Source organism: Leuresthes tenuis, unplaced genomic scaffold (genome assembly GCF_036924035.1).
Source record: "Leuresthes tenuis unplaced genomic scaffold, fLeuTen1.0.hap1 SCAF_17, whole genome shotgun sequence".
In the NCBI taxonomy this organism is placed as follows: Eukaryota; Metazoa; Chordata; class Actinopteri; order Atheriniformes; family Atherinopsidae; genus Leuresthes; species Leuresthes tenuis.
The window spans coordinates 9455616-9475009 of NW_027325371.1; the positions used below are offsets into that span (position 1 = coordinate 9455616).

The window sequence follows — 19394 nt, forward strand, 5'->3', positions numbered from 1 at the left end:
AAAGTCAATAAAGAAAACAAAGAGGAAAAATAGCCTACCATTTTCTTTGCTATTTTACTCATCTTGAACCATTGATGGGTCCCCAGGTGACGCTTAGTTCTATGTCTTCAAGTACTAAGTACCATTCAGCAGTCCTGATAATGGGTGGGAGACATGGCCTTCAGCAAAAAGACCACACATACACACACAGTTCACTGTGACATACACGACATCTGCAGCTGCCCCACCTCCGCCCCGCTCCACCGGTGCCTTGGATCACTGATCATGCTGTCCAACATTGTTCCGCCTGGGAAAGATCTTAACCATCAATCTCCAAACTGTCAGCAGCGCTGACCCTCAGGACCCCAGAAGAATCCTGCAATAGAAATCAAACACTTATTTCCCTCACTGGGGAAAGTCAGTTGCAGTTTCTTTTTCTGCTTTGAAATTCATGCTGTGAAGGTTGGCTGAGTGTTCTTTGAGGGGGAAAAAGAATAACAAAATGAACAAGTATGCAAAAGTGAGAAAAAAACAGAAGTGTCTGCAATAGGAGGGACCTCACATATCAGTACTCATTATACAGCTTTAGATTTTACATCAGATTTGATACATTATTTTACACTGGAAGTGAACAGCAAGCAGAATTACAGTAGTGTTTAAAAGCTAAACATACAGCTGATTTTTTATTTCCTTTTCCTTTTTTTTTTTCCCTGCACTACTGGCTGCAGTGCTTTCTTTTTGTTGAAGTACTGATAAGACGTGGAGGCACTTTCATTACTCTTCTTTCATCTAAGACCTTAGTAACTGTGAGGCCGAGACACTTTATAATGTGTTATTACAGACAGGTTCATGTTGCTGACCTTTATCTGCGTCAGCACATGCATATAATGTTGGGGTCTTTCACCTCTCGGCTACTACATTTCTGTCTCTGTCTTCGCCAGGTATTTCCCCTGAATTCTAACCTCCTTTTCCTGCCTTGTAAAATCAATTATTATTGATTTCTCTGCACTCTCTGGGGTGGAGTCAAAAGAGGGGACAAAGAAGATAAAACCCAGGCAGATAGCCAAAGTAACTTTATTGTACTACAGGGGACTGATCGGATCATGAGAGAAGAGTCGGATGCTTGTTTGACTCAACTTTGAAAGCCCTGAAGAAAAAGAATAAATGGCATGCGCTGCTTACCAGGAAATTTAAAATGATCCATGATCTCATCGGAGCTGACTAGGTTTCCTGTTTTAAAACACAAACAAACAGGCTGATAGATAAATAGAAACACAAGGCGAGAGGGACTAAGGTGCTTCAGACTTTAAACAATGCAGATTGTCACGTGTGAAGATGGATGATTTTCTGGCTTTTTTTTTTTTTAAAGCACTTACAATATTAATTACAATATTCCTATATCAGATGATCTACAGATGTTAAACTTAGTACCTCTTCAACAAGCTGATTTCTGAAAGATACTTTTACAGTAAAAGATTTAACAATTCTAAATCGAATCAGAACAAAAGTATCGATGCCTGAATACAGACTGAGTTTTAACAAAGATGGAGAGAAACTCATCTGAGTGACAACTTTATTAGCAGATTCACATCATTTGTACAATATCATGATGATCTGCAGTTACAGATGACAAAAATAAAATCCCAACTATGGAAAGTCGGGTAAGATTTGATTCTGATCGACTTGCTGCTTTATTGAAATATTGCTTCAGATGAGAAATATGAAGAGAACTTTCATAAGGATATCTTTAAGTTAATCTTTTCACTTATAAATACAATAATGATAATAATATGTTCTATTTTTCAATGTGAACCAGAGATTCCAGTTTTAGTCCTCAAATTCCGAAGGCTCGTAAAGAGGAGTTTGTTCTCCTCCTTGAGGAATAATGCAACTCAAAATGTTACCCCATTTAACTTTAATGTCTCTCTTGATATGCTCATACATAAATATTGATCAAATGTATAGGCTATACAGATATATTAACATCACATGAATGGTATTAGTTGTATTGTTTAATGTATTCGAAGACTTAGAGATGTGATTCAACATACGTACATATAGATATAACTATTTATTTTACTGATAACGTTGCTTAATATGAGCATTTTTCTTTTTTCACAACCAGAAGTGACTCATAGCTGGTAGTCACAGACAGTCCCCATTGTTAGGCCTTGATCCTAGGAGCATGGTCCACAATGCATATTGCTCATTAAAACTAAACTAATCTCGCATCACAAAACTGGGTGTTTCACTTTCTCTGGAATAGGATTCTTTTCATTGAGAAACGCTAAACTCGGCACATCTCTGCTCCTTCCACTCTAAACATGTGACAAGGAAAAGTCTAAAATAATAGCCCTGCCATCGGTATCCTGCACAGCCTTGAGATCTCAGTTTGTACACAAGCTAAGTGCACTTGGAAGTCCAAACCCATCTCACTGCAAACTAAACAAAAGGAAGGATTTCTCTTCTCAGATTTAAGGTGAGATAACAAGCTTCTCCAGCATTAATCAGTGTCGAGTGTAAAATAACACACATACAACTATTTCTAATGCGTCTTCAACAAAGGACACCAAGGAGACACATTTTGCTCTGTGCCACGACTCGAGGTCATTTATTTGAGGAGAGCTCCCTCTAGTGTTGAAAGAAAAGTGACTATAAGAAATTAAAAAATCAAAGCTTTTCATATGCAAAATGACACAGGACGACCATGACAGTGTCAACATTTTAATCAGATTTTTCATTTGGTACTCAGTATATACACATTTGTTCTTTTGAAGGAGAGAGAAAAAAAGTGCATCTATAATGATGGAAAAAATAAATTAATTAACAGAAGTTCTTGACACAGTCCAAGGAATTTGAAACTACTGAATGTCAAAACTGCAAAAAAAATGAGCAGGATGAGAGGCTCTAAGGTAAATAAAACACTGACAGTTAAGACAATGCAGTAAATAATGAACCTGAAACAACAAATAATGCTGAAACCTGCAATGAAAACAATTCACCGTAAATGCAACATACTGTCTTTAAAAAACAATAATGAATTGGGAAATGTATAAAATGTCTTTTTTTTTTTTTAAATGCCATGCATACACTTCAATGGTGTTCTGACATTCATTTATTCCAAAGCTCCCTAGTTTTTGTATCCTCCAAAGCTACAGACAATCCTTTACATATTCGTTCTGCTTAAGGCTTGTGGACAGTTTCTGTATCCTCTATTTGTTGTTCTCTCATTTAGAAAAGAAAGGATCAAAAGCCTCTGGAAACATAGCAAGTTTTTTTTATTATTATTATTATTCTTGTTATGGAGTCCATCAGAGTGCACGGGGCCACTGTACCTGCCGAATTTCAAGCTAAAATATAGACTCTCGGTACTTCAGTTCGAAGGCTTATTGCAACTTTTATTTTACAGTCGATATCATTTCATTTCACCATATAAAAGTTCAGCTTTCTGTGACTTGGTTAATAACAGCAAACAAAAAAGCTGCGTCAGAATAACTCAGCCTCTCATCTTAATTAGTTTTAACCCCACTTTAGCAGTCATGAGACGGAAAAAAGGTGAAAAAATTGAAAATGTTACTTTTGAATTTAAACTGTCTGTTCAGAATTGAAAATAACCCACATTATGACTGAAATGAGTCGGCGTTGATATTTCAATGTACTGTATTATAAAACTATATATTTACTACTTTTTCCTTTATTGCAATAAGCTACATATGTATCTTGAGTTTTTAATGCTAGAGAATGAGTTGAGAATGTGGCAACACGGCTTCACAAACTGTTATCACTGAAGTAAACTAATGAAAGACTGTTGACGACACACACATACATCATGAGCCTATTGAGTAACCACATACATTACCACGTCCATAGTGTTGTCTCTGCTGGTGTACAACAGTAAATATCTGAATAAAATCCAACCAAAACAAAGACAATAGCCCACCAGTTCAGGGGGGAGCAGCACCCATAGAGCACAGATCAGCAGAATGTAAAAATGAAGGTAGAGACAAACAAACAAATATTGCTCGGAGCAGTTATGCCATTAGATAGATATTTACTGACAAGATGTTCATGTTAAATCTTTTACATACAGATGAGATATTCAGCGTTTACCTGCTGCTAAACATTGGAACGGTGTGCAAATGAAGCAATGGGATATACGAGCCATGCGCTGCTCTCTACGTTACACAGCTGCAGATTCTTGCATAGTTGATTAAAATACATGCATCAGCATTTTCATGCAATACTGCATTCCCTACTTACTCTGTTTTCTACACGGACACGTTTACAAAAGTACAACAAAAATAAATACGGACAACAACTGCAGCGAGGGAAGCTAGACAGGAGAATAATTCCCGTTGAAAATGTGATTCAACTTGTTTTACCCTGATTTTTGACGAGCTGTACTGGATCTTAAACGGGCCCACATTCAGATTGGCTGGAGAGGAATCTTCCCCCTGTGGAGCGCAGTCGCTTCCACGGCCTTTTGAGCCTTCAAAAATCAGCCGTGCTACATTTTCTGTGAGTCAGCGATGATCTAACTTGGCATGAAAAATAGATGATCAAATGATAATCATGGTTTCTTTCCTCTTTAAGATGAAAGTTTCATGGCTGGCAGTAGTTTTGCAACACCCAAAAGGTCTTTTCAGTGTTGCTACTGTCCAACACCACCAAACTTCTGCAGAAGTAGTTGTCGACCATTAACATCCTAACTTACTGCCATGATGCAGATGATCCGTTTTAAAACTAAAACAACGTTGGCAACGTGGTTGTGATAAAAAGTGGTTGGAAAATAAGGGAGCGAGCTGCATCGTTTAGTGTTCAACTGTACATATAAAAAGCAAACGTGTGGTTAGACACCTAAAATCATTTGTATTTACATACTCTAAACAATATATAGCATGACTCAGATTGTCAAAGGGCCACCTCGAGCTCCTCATTTAAAAAGAAGAAAAAAACGAGTAGAAAAAGTGGAGGCATAACATCCTAATGCACTAGTTTTTTGGCTATATGAATAGATTAAAAAATATTTTTCCTCTTTTATCAGGCAAGTGGATGAATGGATAAACAAGTGTAATGGCATGATCCAGCTCTAAAATACAAACCCGACGCCTACAACTCAACTACAGACTTTACAAAAAGGCAAACAAGATGGTGAAACCCAGATTTACATTAAATTGTCCTGCTTTGATCCCAAAGTGCCAGGCACATGTTCCTGATAGATCAACGTGTTAAACTGAAACGAGCAGCGATAGGAATGCCACCGCATTTAAACATCCTGTGTGGTCACGTCCACGACCCGTGAGAAAGATAGCTGTGAGCAAAGTGAAGAGTGCAAAAAAAAAAGAAAAAGAAAAGAAATTCAACTACGTCTCATCTGGTAATCTATTACAGAGAGAAATATATCAAGAAAATTCCCGAAATTACAAATAGGAGAAACTAATTCAACCTTTGTCTGCTTTTGGAGGGTAAACAAGACATTAAGTCCGAGTGCGTTATTACTCCATCCACCACTGCCAATGTTTAATATGTGTTCAACAGACAGATGGTATAGGATAGCTTTAGAATACTGGGTCTACGCAGAGACCTACAGCAAATGTACCTGCCAGCGTTGCATTGATCATCTACTTCTTGGGAATCTTTGGCAGATAATAAATAATGTGTGGTTGCAAACCAAACTGCAGCGTTCAACGCGCTTTAGAAAAGGTTCATATAGGTTATCTATGACTGGTAAATCTAAAAAGCCCAAACCCTGTGAGGAACACAGTAACGTTTAAATCAGGTGGCATTTCATCAAACTATTGTAAACCTGACAAGAGACAGAAAAATACTGTAGATCTAGAACCCTAAATATTCTCTTACTTCTTACATCGAAAAGGAGTCAATATTAACAGTATAACCACATTCATTCTTTGAAAACTTAAGACTATGCTGGTATCTAATGTATGAGTATTGCCACTGGAGGTGGGACAGCTCCACGATGATGAAGTTCATCAAAGACAAAGACAGCAAGCATCATGAGAGCTGCAGTAACGGCCTTCTGCCTCCGTCTTTGCTTCTATCGCTTTATTAGAATACGAACATTTCGTGCGGTGTCCTATAGTTCAGCATCAACACAGCGGCTTCCAGACAGCATCAGCGGAGTTCTAATTTGAATCAAATGGCTTACACGTATTCTACTCCAGGCTAAAGAAGACCAAAAAAAGAAGCAAAGTGGCAAAGTCTAATATCCCCTATGATGTACCACAGGTTATGATCAACAATGCCAACAGCTTTCGAGATCACTGAATCGTGTGGTCACAGTTCTGAACATTATAATTAAGAAACATCAGTGCCAGTGAAGCAGTGGCCTGTTACAGCACCGGGTGTATAAAAGGGGTGACTTCTTACTGTAAAATGACCCCTGAAACATTGAGATGAAAGTACCCTTTTACCATTTCAAGTCTAAGGCCTTTTGACTCTACTTTACGATATGTCTCGAAGTCATTTAAATAATCATAGGACTATAATCCACGTACTACTTTATCTATACAAAGTGCGAACAAAATAACATTCCTACCCAGTGATGCATACAGTAGAAGACTACCATGTTGCCAAAGGCAGTTCTTTTTTTCCATGTACAGCATTGAAAGGCGCTTAAGATCATTTTCATCTCATAGAGGGAAAAAAAGAAAAGAAAAAGGGTTACATACTATATACTTTCTGTCAACAGCTGTACAGACACGTCTGCATTTACTTATATACCTTGGTTTTAAAGGGTTTCATTCCAAAACACACCACCTATTTCATGGAAAATGACTTAATTTCAGTGAACATTTCATAAAACACATTTCTATCAAAAAGTACTCGTTTAAAAATAAAGTTTCAAAATATCAGAAAACCTTCTCAACTTGTAGAACAAATTTCTCATCCTGCATCTCTCTGTATACATTTTTTTAACCTTATTTTGGTCCAGAGCCCGTCAGCGTCGCTGCATTTCCCGTTCCTTAAACATTCAGAGCGCAGACTCGTTCGTTTCCCTCCGTTTTATCAATCTTAGATGCTCTAAAGACTTGTAGTGTGAAATAACTCAAGAGTACAAACGATATCGATGTCTTTTTCCACTACAGCTTCAGATGAAAAGAAAAAGAAGACACTGAACGGACCCTCGATGACCCACGTGTACAGGTTTGGTGAAGAGTATTAGAGATACGTCCTCATCAGACAGAGTCTTAAAAAAAGAAAAACTATCCAGTCATTTCGGAATGAAACTCTTTCGCATTTCTATGGATATATATATGGACTCTTTTCCAGTATCAGAAGCTAATTTTTAATGTTATGGTTGCATCTACTTAGCCGTTTACTTTTAAATGCTTACAGAAGAGCAGCAGCATTCTTCAACCTGAAGAAAGAGTCAGAACTCACTGAAAACTGCGACTCCACAACACTTCTTATGCAGTATTGCTGTACACTAGGTAAATATTTCTTGGACCCTTAATTCTGAATGGTTTTTTTTGCTGCTGCATTTTAACTTACATTAGATTTAAAGATTCCAGAAAGTATCCGGACACACGGCCCTGCTATGAACACAATAAAATGGGCTGTGCTGGGCAATTGAAGGGATATCGGGGCGATTATGCACACCACACCGGCAATCCTGCACCACAGTTTCATCAAAGTCACACCTGACTCTCAAAAAGTTAAATAACTAACAAAATACACCTCTTTATAAACCAATATTAGCAGCATACCAGACATGTGCTTGGCACCCAGGTATGCAGGTGATGTAGTGTTCTTTACTTTATCTGAAAAGGCTCAAACTGGCCACCAATATTCAAATGTCTCAGCCAAACTATGCTTCTATTGCCAGTGTGCAAAACCATAACATCAAAAAATGTCTTAAATACATCTGGTGCTCACTGAAACTCAGGCACAAAGAAATTAGCTGCATTTTGTCTGTTTAATATAATCGCTCCAGATGTATCATTGAGGCCTCGGTGTTGTTCGTGCAGGAGATTGCATGCTTGATGACAGCTTTCGGGAAGATGCCTTCTTTTCAAGGGGCTTCTTCCCATTTGCAGGAGTCTTGCTACTTACGTCAGAAGTGGAAGACTTGGACTTGCCTACATTTAGTAGAGTGCGACTGAGAGAGCTGGGGGGTTTGGAAGACTCCTTTGTCTCCGACTTTGTCTCACCTCCGTGAGTTTCTATAGACTTCTGCGAAGACGCAGCTTCTCCGGTCTTTCCATCATCACCACCGATCTCCTTGGCCTGCCCATTCTGCTTGCATGTCCTTTCTGAGGCCTTTTTAGTAAGCATGGTGCTCTTTCCTAAATCAGCCGACCGGCGGCTTTCCCTTTGTCGGAGGGCACTCTTGAAGAAAGACAAGCCTTTCTCCTCGGATTTGCTGTTACGCTGCAGGTCTCTGGTGGATACACTCGGTGAGCGCAGGCTAGTAACAGAAGAACTGCTGCTGGAACTTCTCACAGATCTCCTTTCAGGCCTGTTGCCTTCCCCGCTCTTAGAAAGTGAAGAACGGGCCATAGGGCTGCCTCGGAGGTTGTCAACCAGAGGGCTAGTGTGCATAGAATCTCTGCTCCAACTCCTTTCTACAAGCCTTTTCCGGCTGCTTGTGGTATTTTTCTCAGCCGGACTGGGATTCTTCTTAGCGGTTGGTGAGGGAGAAGCTGAAGACTGAGGTGTAGAGCGGACGCATGGCTTATGTTGTGGAGTTGCCTCAAGAAGTGGACTTTTGTCCTTTGTTCTGGAGGGAGTTCCACTGGGTGTTGAGGTGCTTTTCTTAGCATTTACACTCTTCTCTTTCGTGTTGCTCAGCTTTTTGCCTTTCACAGGTGTACTGGAAGACATCTCAGAGGCAGATGTCTTAAGGGTTGAACATAAGCGTTTTTTGGAGGTCTTATCTTGCTCCACTTTACTGGAACTCTTTGTGGAGCCTGTGCTTTCTGCCTTTGAGGCAAATCCCCCAATGCTACTCTTTCGTTTCTGCTCTTTAGAGGAAGTTGCTTGGGTGGGTACTATGTTTTGGTCTATAGCTGTAATCTCATTGTTGTTTTCTGTTGCCTCATTTTTAGCGCTCTTCTTTTCCACTGTAGCAGGAGCCCTGCAGTACATCATGTCTAAGAACCTTTTATTGTTGTCCTGGTCACTGAAGTTGCTCTCCATCATGGACAAAGGAGTCCTGCTGCCAAAGTATCGTTCATGTCTACTGTAGCTGCCAAAACAGGATGTGGAAACCTTGTCATCACAAGCTTCTCCTATCCTCTCCAGAGGAGGGGAACAACGCGAATCGAGGGAGAAACGTGAGGGGGAGTTGGATCTCATCTGAAGCTTGGCAGAGAGAGACCATGAGGGCCTCATGCCGCTGTCACTGAAGGCTAAAGGGCTGGCTATAGATGATCTGGAAGACGAGCTCTGACGCTGAATGCTTCTCACAAAAGGGCGAACAGAGAATCCTCCTAAAAAGAGGGAAACATTTAAGAACAAGTGTTTTATTTGAAACAAGAGACATAAAAGATTTTTAGCATTAATGCTAAGAGGCATGAGATAAACTGAAAAGTTCAATCCACGGAGGATTATTATCTTTTTCAGATTAAAAAAGGTGAATAATGATAATAATGATGAGTCTAAATATCAGAAATATTCTGTGTTTTGTTAGTGTTTGTGTTAGCATTCTAGTACAGTGTCGTGTTCATGTGCCGTCACCCAAAACAAGAACTGAAAGGCCATGGAGACCTGGTTATAAGCACCAACAGATGCAGTATTTATCAGTTTGCAGATGTGTTCTCCCTTTTGGAATAATTAAATATTAAAGCTGGCATCAAAGCATACTTTTTTGTATCTTTTACATTTTAATATCAATGTTTTCGGCAGGCTGTTTGCACCTTTATTTTTTTTTCTTACTGTCTGCTAAATGTTATATTGTGTACATTTAAACTTTGGAGTACATTAATTAAGTTTCCTTCTCATAAACACAAACATCAGCCCCAACCTTCAATCAATAATGTGACTCGTGTAAATGCAAACAAATCTAAAACTTATTCTCACCATCATCCTCACTGCGCTCTGCTGGAAATTCTCCCGACTCAGCTAATGAAGCCAGGGAGGTGCGTCTGGATGAGGCTCCGGAGGCCAAGCTAGCAGGCCTGCTGCCAGGCAACCTGTTTATCCAGTGGTCGCACAGGGATGAACTAGTGGAACCTGTTTATGAGACAAGATCACAGTAAATCGCTATTCGGATTTTCAAAATTACCAAAAATAATTTTTCCAAAGAGGTCTGATTTTCAAAAATAATGTACCGTATTTTCCACACCATAAGGAGCACCTAAAAGCCTTACATTTTCACAAAAAACGACCGACGATGATGTCCTTCACCGTCAGATTTCCCGATAAACCAATCAGAGAACATTAGGTAATACGTACGCCTTATAATCAGGTGCACCTTATGTGTGGCTTAAGTACAGAAATGGACCCCATAATTGAGGGTGCACTTTATAATCAGATGAGCCTCATGGTGTGCAAAATACGGTATTTGAAAAACGCTATGCAGGCGTCAGCGACAAGAAAACACAATTACAAGAAATCATGAGCTGGGTTTCTTTTGCAGCTTTTGACTCACAATTAGAAGATGAACATAAAAAAAGAGAATCGAAAAAGTAAAAAATGTCTAAAAAAATTTTTTTTAAACTTCTACTGATGCACAAAAAACTTTTACAATCTTTATACATTCCCTTCATGTTGCATTTGCCTGTTTCAAAGAGGACTCGATCAGAATTGTTACTCAATAACAACCACTTGCAACTGCACCTCCATCCTCTGGCAACACTATGCTGTTTAACTGCTTTGTTTGCTTCAAACCAGTTGATAAAACCTGTTTGATTTACAATCCTTTTTAGCAGTTTTTCAAAAGATTGCTTTAGCAGTGCTTTGCTAGTGAATAGAAACCTGACTATTATGAGCAGCAACCAGTTGAAGCTTGTAGAACTACTCCAATAAATGACAGGTTGAAACACAGCACGATGGCTGACGATGCCTCCATATCACTGTCACAAAGACATTACAACACTACGATTGAAAGTGCCTTAAAAATCAGAATTATAACCTAGCAGCAAGACGCAGATATCGGACAAGAAGCAAGCAAAAACCAAATCCCAATAAAGTAATGAAAGACCGGACAGCTTTACTACCACCATGAACACAACAGATGACTAACATTATGAAGAAGATACTGACCAGCAACAGAGCTGTTGGCAGACCAGGAGGGAATGGCAGTTCTCCTCTGATAGAACAGTATGTAGGCTGTCTGCTGACACACGTCATCATCAGCTACTGGTGACACTTCACTGTCATCAAAGCAGTACCACTGACCATCGATAGAGTTTTTGCAGTAAGCTGCGAACACAAAGTGAGGATAAGAAGCAGTTCAAAGGGATAAACACACCAAACGCTTGACTTGTGTCTTAAATATCTTCACAGACTACATCATTACCGGTGTAGTGGCCTCCATGCATGTTGCCATGATGGTTGCACACAGCATACAGGTCATACAGGTAGTCATCAGGGTTTCTTCCCAAACCATAGGAGCGTCTCCACGGTGACCAGTGGGAGGGTAAACTCCAGCTGCTCTGGCTTCTCTTGACCACATGTGGAGCCATGTCCATCCCCATTAGCGGGAATCTCACCATGTTCTGCATCTTCACCCTCCGGTCCCCCTCCTGGAGTAGAGGTGAAAAAGTAGCCTTGATAAATAAACTTTTTTTTTTCCCCCTCTCAGTCCTCTACATGAAGTAAAACGGATTGCTTGATCAAAAATGTTGTTGATCAAGCATTTACGAAATAAAGATTTCAACAGAATACCAACGACTTAATTCTGTAATGCAAAATCAAACAAACAAATAAATAGATAGAACACTTTCTAAATTTCCTGAAAACAAACTAAAAATATCTAATTTATCATACATTTGGTGGCACAAAGAAACAATATAGCTGAGCATAGAGTGGTGTTGTGAGTGTTTCTGTCTGTGTGCAACATAGTCATGAGCATTGGCTCTAGTTTCTTTTAAATACCTTTCAATACAATATATAGAATACACTGTAAGGACAGAATACAGTGAACTTTATAATCAAGAGATATTTTGATTTAAAGAGTCTAGATGAGCTGACATACCTGTCTGAACCTCTTAAGATGCAGGATTAGCACGTCCGGCAGCGTCCACAAGCTGAGCTTTATGCGACCCTGCTGCAGCTGCTTGCAGTGGGGACAGCGCCAAGCATCATCTGGGGCCAGCTGAAACACACACATACACGTTTGTTTTTAAATCTCTGTGGGGATTCTCCACTTACTAATTCCATTACCCAGCCCATTTCCCGAACCCTAATCATCACAGCTGAACGTCTTACCCTAAAATTAACTATAACCTAATTCCAAACCTTACTCCAAAACCAAGTCTTAACCCTTAAAAAATAAGAAAAGACAAAAAAAAACAAACATCGGGACTGCAATTCGGTCCCCACGCTTACTGAAAAATCCCCATAAATTAGTGTGCTATCAAGTTTTGTGTTCCCACCATGATATAACTGCACACACACACACACACACACACACACACACACCGTCCAATAAGCAGCAATAAAGAACAAGTTCTAACCACACAGCTAATAAAATAAGCTTTGCACAGGATGAGGCATGCGTTTTCCTCTTCTATCTATTCCCCTCCATAGCAGCTGAAGGCTAGTTCAACCACAATGTGCATGTTGGACTGTGCCTAGAATCTTGACTTTATTCCATACATAGCATTAGAAATCCAAAACACAGTAAAACCACAGAGATTGAAAAGCTTTTTGAAAAGAGATAAATATGATGCTATATTCCAAAACCTATCATTGAGCTGTGGCCAAACAAATCTATGATTTATTTGCTAACGTCGAACTATTGACAGAATAAAGGCTCAAGCCCTTAAATGGCCCACATACCACGGTAATTGACTGTATGTAGGTGCTCAGTTGTTACCTGCTCTTCTTTAGTGTAGAGCTGAAAGCACTGAGCGAGGGTGCAGGCCTGCGGCTGATGATGCTGTTCCCTGTGCAGATAGACACTCTCTGCATCTGGGATATACTCCTCCTCAGTGTGTCCAAACAGACTGTGGGAAGACAAAGAAAAGCTCATTTCACCAACAAAGTCACAAGAGGTTTATAATATCCACTGTAAGACCCGTCTTTCTCTTATCAAATTAATGTATTTTATAGTCACCGCAGCTATGGCAGTTGACGTATTTGTTTAACTCGACACAGGTTTGCAGCTTGGTGTTACATTACTGGTTAACACCCAGCAGTGCAGCAGCACTTTGTAAGAGCCGAGTACTTGCACAAACACAAAGTAAATGAGAATATGAGAGGATTCAGTCTACAGTCATGTGCTAATAAAAGAAAATTGATCCAGGAAAATTCTTCAGAAGCAGTGACTCAAATTTCCCCAGAAGCAGTGTGTGGATAAAAAAAGAGAAACCAGTACTTGGCTGATGCTACAGATATCAGAAGGCAAGTCTGATTGTGTAGGCGGAACGTCAGACTGTGGTGTTTACTTGGTTTAAACTGTTTCAAAAGAAGCCCATCTGCTAGAAGATTAATGTAGTTTATTTTTCAAGATCCAGTAGTGTAATGAATAGCTTTTACTGAAGGAGTAAACATTAAAGGCATGAAAAGAGGCCTGTTATATAATCTAAAGGCTATTTCCTGTGAAATAACCTTAGGACACAAGGCGATCTTTTAGGAAAGCGTGGTCAAAGCTGCCGGTAACGTCACCTGAAAATGTACTCAAATGTTGCCACACTGCAAAACCCTCTTACTAACAGATAAAAGATGTGTAGTCAAGGTTATTCTTTTATCTGTTGCCAGGTGATCAGCTCAGGCTGCTTCTCTAAAAGCTTTAACATTCGACATTAATTCTGTAAGTTTGCTGATTGCATGTCTGTTAATACCATGTTTTTACAGCAGTTTGATCAACGGCATTCAGTGAATATTTTCTGACAATTTTTCAACAGCATTACATTTTGATGGATTCTATACAGTATTCAAAATAAAGATCATAGGATGTCAAAGCCTGCCATTCTGTGCTGACCAACTCTAAAGCAAATAAATAAGTCAGAATTACACATCATGTATTAGTAGTACTCACTAGTCCTTGGTCTCTTTGTCCCACTCAACCACAATCTTCACATGTGGAGGCCCCCCCTGTCCACAGGACTTGTATGCCCTGCAGTAAAAAAACAAACATATATATTTTAGAGGGAACTAATCATTTCAGGCAGGTGTCATTTATACGTCTGATATTAACCCCTTCAATTATATTATTATAGACTAGTGTGAGGAACGTTTTTCTGGTCAAAATTTTATGTTTTATAATATTTGTTCAGTTACCTTTTATGACTTCAGCCTGAATGAATGAATAAATTAATCAATAAATGCCTACATTTCAAGCGTGTCTTAACTCAATATGTCTGGATAATAACAAATTCCATATTCTGCACTTAAAAATGCATCAGAGATATGCATTAAATGTAAGTGAGGCTGTTACATCTTTCACTGATGGACCAGCATGGTTGGAACATATGTCATTACTGTGACATAATACGAGTTTGTAGAACAAGCTAACAATCAAAATCCTGTTATGGCATGTCCTCTGCCAATGTGTATGAGAGGACTAAAACCGGGGGAGCATGTCAGGAAAAACAAGTCCAAAGAAGTAAACCGATGCATTCTGACCTCACTCCATTTCTCAAGAGCAGGCCTGTCTTTCATTTTGTGGACATTTGAATATGCAGTGCTCACTTAGATTTCCACCAGTCCACAGGCATTTAAAAAAGTGTTAGGTAGTCATCTGAATATACAAACTGGTTCCAAATACGTTTTGTGGAAGGGTAACATGCATGCTCGGATAATGCCAACTTTAAACTGTGTTCATAACATGTTTGAGAACAAATAGTTATGGTCACATCTCCCATCTCTGACAAAAGTTACCAAATATAACATTAAATATTCGGACTGACCTTTCAACAGTTGGGTGACACAGTGGTCGCTCATCTTGGGGAAGGAGGTAGGTGATGCCAACAACGCCAACCACCCGGAGACTGAAAGGTCCAACCTACACACAAACATGCAGTCAAACATAAGTCAAGGAAACTGACAATCCAGGGAATAGTTCAACATGTTCACGAACACGGTATCTTAAATACGGATACTTATGAACAACATTGATGTCTTTAGATGCTCACTTTGGAAACAATATAATCAATCCATCCATCAAAATTTTGAACAGGATCACTAAGGTGGTCAATAATCTTACATTTAATGGAGAAAGGCAATGATCTTCTTCCTACCTGAACGTAGACCCCGGGTCTCAAAAGATGACGCATTTTCTCCAGGATCTCTTTTTGCAGAGCATCCCAGGTCACAGTGCGCTCCATGTACAGTACAAAAGGAAGGCCAAACCTAAAAAAAAAAAACATAAGACACTGCTTCTCTAAGCTGTTTTTGAATTCTGTGTTCTTAAAGACACAGAGAAGTTTAAGTCTGAGCAGGTAAAATAATGTGAGCTGCAGTACCTCTTTCCTTGGTGCCCGGTACATGCTCTGTTACACACCAAAAGGATCACTTTTTCCGGTCCTAGATTTTTATTGGGTGATCCAGTTGCAGGAGTCATAGCCCCCTGCATGAAGGATGGAGTCCTGCCGATTTCTGTCCCATACTTCAAATTGTTATGATTCAGGTTTGCCAGAAGGCTTCCTGTAGAGGAAAGAAGAGTATCTCTCAGACAGTTCCCGGTTTATTACTCTAAGTGTGCAAAAGGGACAATATAGTTAGATGTCCCATAAATCTTGGGTCAGAGTTACCTCTTTTTGTGCGTATGTTTTCCAGTTTGAAGGTTTCTGGTGTCTCAAAGGCAAAGATGGAATCGCTCTCTTGAATGATGTCGAGATCGTCGTCGTCGTCACAAAAGGAACGATGAAAACCATCGAAGTACATTTCTGTCAAAACAAACTGAAAGAAAGAAAGAAAGAAAGAAAGAAAGAAAGAAAGAAAGGGAGTAAGTTTGTATCAGTACAAAACAAAACACTTCATCCCGCTTTAAAAGTCACCTACATTCACTTTCGGTTCATTGTAAAAACCGAGTGAAGCAGAAAAAACGTCATAATTTCGCATTATGTTCCAACTGCAAGTGGGACTGGATTTACGAACAATCAGCGGACAATGTGAGCCTGTACTGCTGTCTCACTGTCAGACCCTGATAAGCGACAGGAATAGCACCTGGTCCATTGGGATCTTGGTCTCACGTGACACGGCATCTCTGAGGCGATAGACTGTACTTTTGACAGGAACAGCAACTCCAATCCTCATACAGTGAGAGTATTTTCCCTGGTAGACAATTGTCACATACAAGGGCCTGAAAAACAAAAAAAGATGGCAGTTTGAGGAATAAAACATTTGTTTAGCTCTAATACTGCAATTCCTCATCAAGCAGTTGCTGCTTTAGAATCCCAGTTTAGTTCTTTGAACTAAAGCCCAGAATACTTACTGCCCACCGTGTCAGAAGCTGCTTTTATACAAGTATTGTTTAAAGGACTAACTTTTGAAATATCTGTTATTTCATTTCAAATGGACTTTGTTAAAGCCCAGAGCTTCAGAAAGAAAATATGCCTTAATTACAGGCTGAAGTCAATACGCTACATCAAAACAACAAAAAGATCCCACTTTTGGAGATTTCTCTTCCCCCTTTTCTCCTCAGTATTCACACTTCATGGTGTTTTGGTTTGAAACTTTGAAGCACATGCTCCTCCCATACATGTCTGATGCTGCTAGGCAGGTTACATTCTTCCCTCTGCAACCACACTGACATTTGCTTCACACCCCTGTAAACTTGTCAACACACATAAACAAACACATGCTGACTTTGACTTTCAGTGAAACGTGTCAAATCTTTAAGGACCTTATATAAGAAGTGTTTGCTTATGTGTTATTTCTAAGAACAAAAACAACCACATTAAGCAGCAGTAATTAGGCAGAAACATGTAAGAACCTGTCGGCTGAGCACTGTGAACTGGTCACTCCCTGCTCTATAACAGAGCTGAAGAGACAAACTCACCGTGTGTGTGGAAGAGGAATTGGTAATGAGATACAGAGGAAGGGATCAAAGGTGTTGCTCTGCTTTTGGCAATGTGGGCAGGTAAGAGAAGACCTGTGGGGAAAACATTACATTTCTGAATATGATCAACAGACATTGTGGCCAGATTCTCTTGCCATTAAACCTACCTATACTGAGCCTGAAACAATTCCTGCACAAACGACCCAGCAGAGAGGGGAGGTGATGGCCCCTCTATGCTCTGGTCATCTTCATCAATAGGGGGCTGACGAGAGACAAACAAAGATTTATTAGTCTGATTTGCATAGAATTAATATACAAGTCCTTCAGGTTCAGAAGCCCTTGTAAAAGACATCCTGCCTTCATGGCTCTTTGCTCAGTTTACTCAGTTCCAGGGAAATCACTTGGAAATACAGCCAGGCAAGCCTAGATATGTTATAGATTATGAAATATAGCAATAAAAAAGTCTCCAAATAATAAACATGTCATGCACTGTACAGCTGAGTCATTAGAAAAGAAAAATGTGACTTAATGAAATAAACTTTCTGTTTTGATAGGCTACAAAGACTAAACAAAACAACAGCCTATGACCTTATCGTCCCTTAAGTGACCTCTTATTTCACCTTTATAGCAGGCCTGCTGTTGGGGTTCACGGTGTTTAGGTCTTCGTGGACTCTGTCCAGCAACCACAGAAGGAACTCTTGAGCATCATGCTGCGCGTTCCCTTTAAACTGAGTGGCATTTTTTGAAACAGCGTTCTGCAACAAATGCAAATCAAAAGTTACCATGTCTGACACAACCTCGACATCATTTGTCCTCCATGGGCCTAAATAAACCTTTATGAACAACAAACCCTTGGTCAGCTTATCCATTATCAGTCTTAGCTAATATGTATGTTCATATTATATACATCCCTTCTTCCACATCCAGTTTACATGCATAGAAGTTCCTTTAATCAAAGTACCAAAACGAATTTTGCAGGTCTACAAAATGTTGGGATATCCACTCCCAGTGAAAACACAAAAAGTCTCAGTCACATGAACATTACTAAACCATCTTGCTGTGGTTCAGTCTTACCTTGAAGTCCCTGCTGTGCTGGGGGGTATACTCAAACGTCCACAAAGCCCGCACCAGTCCCGACAGCTGCTCCGTCACTTCTCCTTTGGCGAAAGGACCTTTCTTCTGCAAAAGCACGCCATTTGTCTGTGGTTTGTCCTCATCCAACTCCTCGTCTTTATACTGCTCCAAAACGAGGAACTCGGCGAAGAGTTCAGTGTTACTGAGACATTGCAGTATTGCATTCATGAAGCAGGTATTCCCATGATTTTTCAGACCTGACACTCCAGGAACTCTCTCCCCGGAAAGGAACCCCAGGTCCCCATCCTCCATGGGGACATCTTTATTTCCAGCTTTAAAAGTGGAAAACCCTCCATCATCTTTGTCATCGTCGGTCTGTACTTCGGATCCGAAGTGTGATAAGGCTGTCAATGTCCTCAGGACTCTACTCATAAAACTGCCCACAGAGCGCACGGAGCCTCTCCTGAACAACTTCTTGCTGAAGCTGGACTTCTTGTCCTTGGTCGTGGCTTTGCAAGACATGATTTCCCTTTCACTCAGACTGACGTGCTGTGCTGAACGAGAGTCATATCACTGGCTGTCTGCTGTTCCATCTCAAAACACGTAGGCAGCTAAATCGACTACTTGTTAACGTTTTCCGGCATGCATCGTTCAGCTTGTTAGCTAACCTTAAACCCTGATAACATGTTGATAGGTTTCTCCATAAAAGCATGCAGCAGTTAATCCTGCTGTTTTACTTCTCTAACAACGTTAGCGTATCGTGCGCTGCAACCTTGCCTGAAAAAGGCTGGCTTAGGCCATTTCACGCTAACGTTGCACAGACATTATTCAGGTTGGCTGCATATTCCTTTAACTTGCTTTACTATTACCTGGTTTTTGAGGTTCACTTCCCCGCAGCAATGAGCCGACATCAGTTACGCTGAAGTAAAAACAGCAGCGTTAGATAATTCAGCCCACGCTAGCGCTAGCTCCAATAACAACACGAGCAACAAACACAGTGACAGTCCTTATCCCTCAAGATGTTTAAGTCCAGCACGCACCGGTACTCGGCCATGGTTTGCAGGGAACAACGTTCAAAGTCGAGAGAGTGTTAAATTTCATTAACTCCATATTTCTGGTACATTTGGAGGCACATTTAGGATAGACAGGCTTGCTTTACTTGTGGTTCTTCTTCTTCTTCTTCATGTCAGCCTCAGACAAGCCATTTTAC

The 19394-nt window shown here is 40.0% G+C and overlaps 1 protein-coding gene across 1 annotated transcript; it reads right to left on the reverse strand.

Moving 5' to 3' along the window:
• Window positions 1–1658: 1658 nt before the first annotated feature.
• On the reverse strand, window positions 1659–19366 carry usp31 (ubiquitin specific peptidase 31). Its single transcript, XM_072368388.1, has 17 exons — window positions 19054–19366; window positions 18185–18738; window positions 17731–17865; window positions 17278–17372; window positions 17111–17203; window positions 16276–16411; window positions 15861–16008; window positions 15573–15753; window positions 15348–15459; window positions 15018–15112; window positions 14147–14224; window positions 12983–13112; window positions 12140–12259; window positions 11462–11687; window positions 11206–11364; window positions 10021–10173; window positions 1659–9431 (listed from the first exon to the last, which is right to left on the reverse strand). Exons 2-17 carry the CDS (start codon window positions 18704–18706, stop codon window positions 7939–7941), a joined length of 3876 nt encoding a protein of 1291 aa, XP_072224489.1. The 5' UTR covers window positions 18707–18738; window positions 19054–19366; the 3' UTR covers window positions 1659–7938.
• Between the last annotated feature and the right edge of the window lie 28 nt (window positions 19367–19394).

What these genes read in the sequence shown, in the direction of transcription:
- usp31 (XM_072368388.1), bottom strand. Translation starts at nt 18,706, where the DNA reads ATGTCTTGCAAAGCCACGACCAAGGACAAGAAGTCCAGCTTCAGCAAG. An exon ending in ACAGCAGGCCTGCTATAAAG is followed by an intron (nt 17,373 to 17,730) that starts GTGAAATAAGAG and finishes GTCTCTCGTCAG; the next exon opens with CCCCCTATTGATGAAGATGA. An exon ending in ACCGGGCACCAAGGAAAGAG is followed by an intron (nt 15,460 to 15,572) that starts GTACTGCAGCTC and finishes TTTTTTTTTTAG; the next exon opens with GTTTGGCCTTCCTTTTGTAC.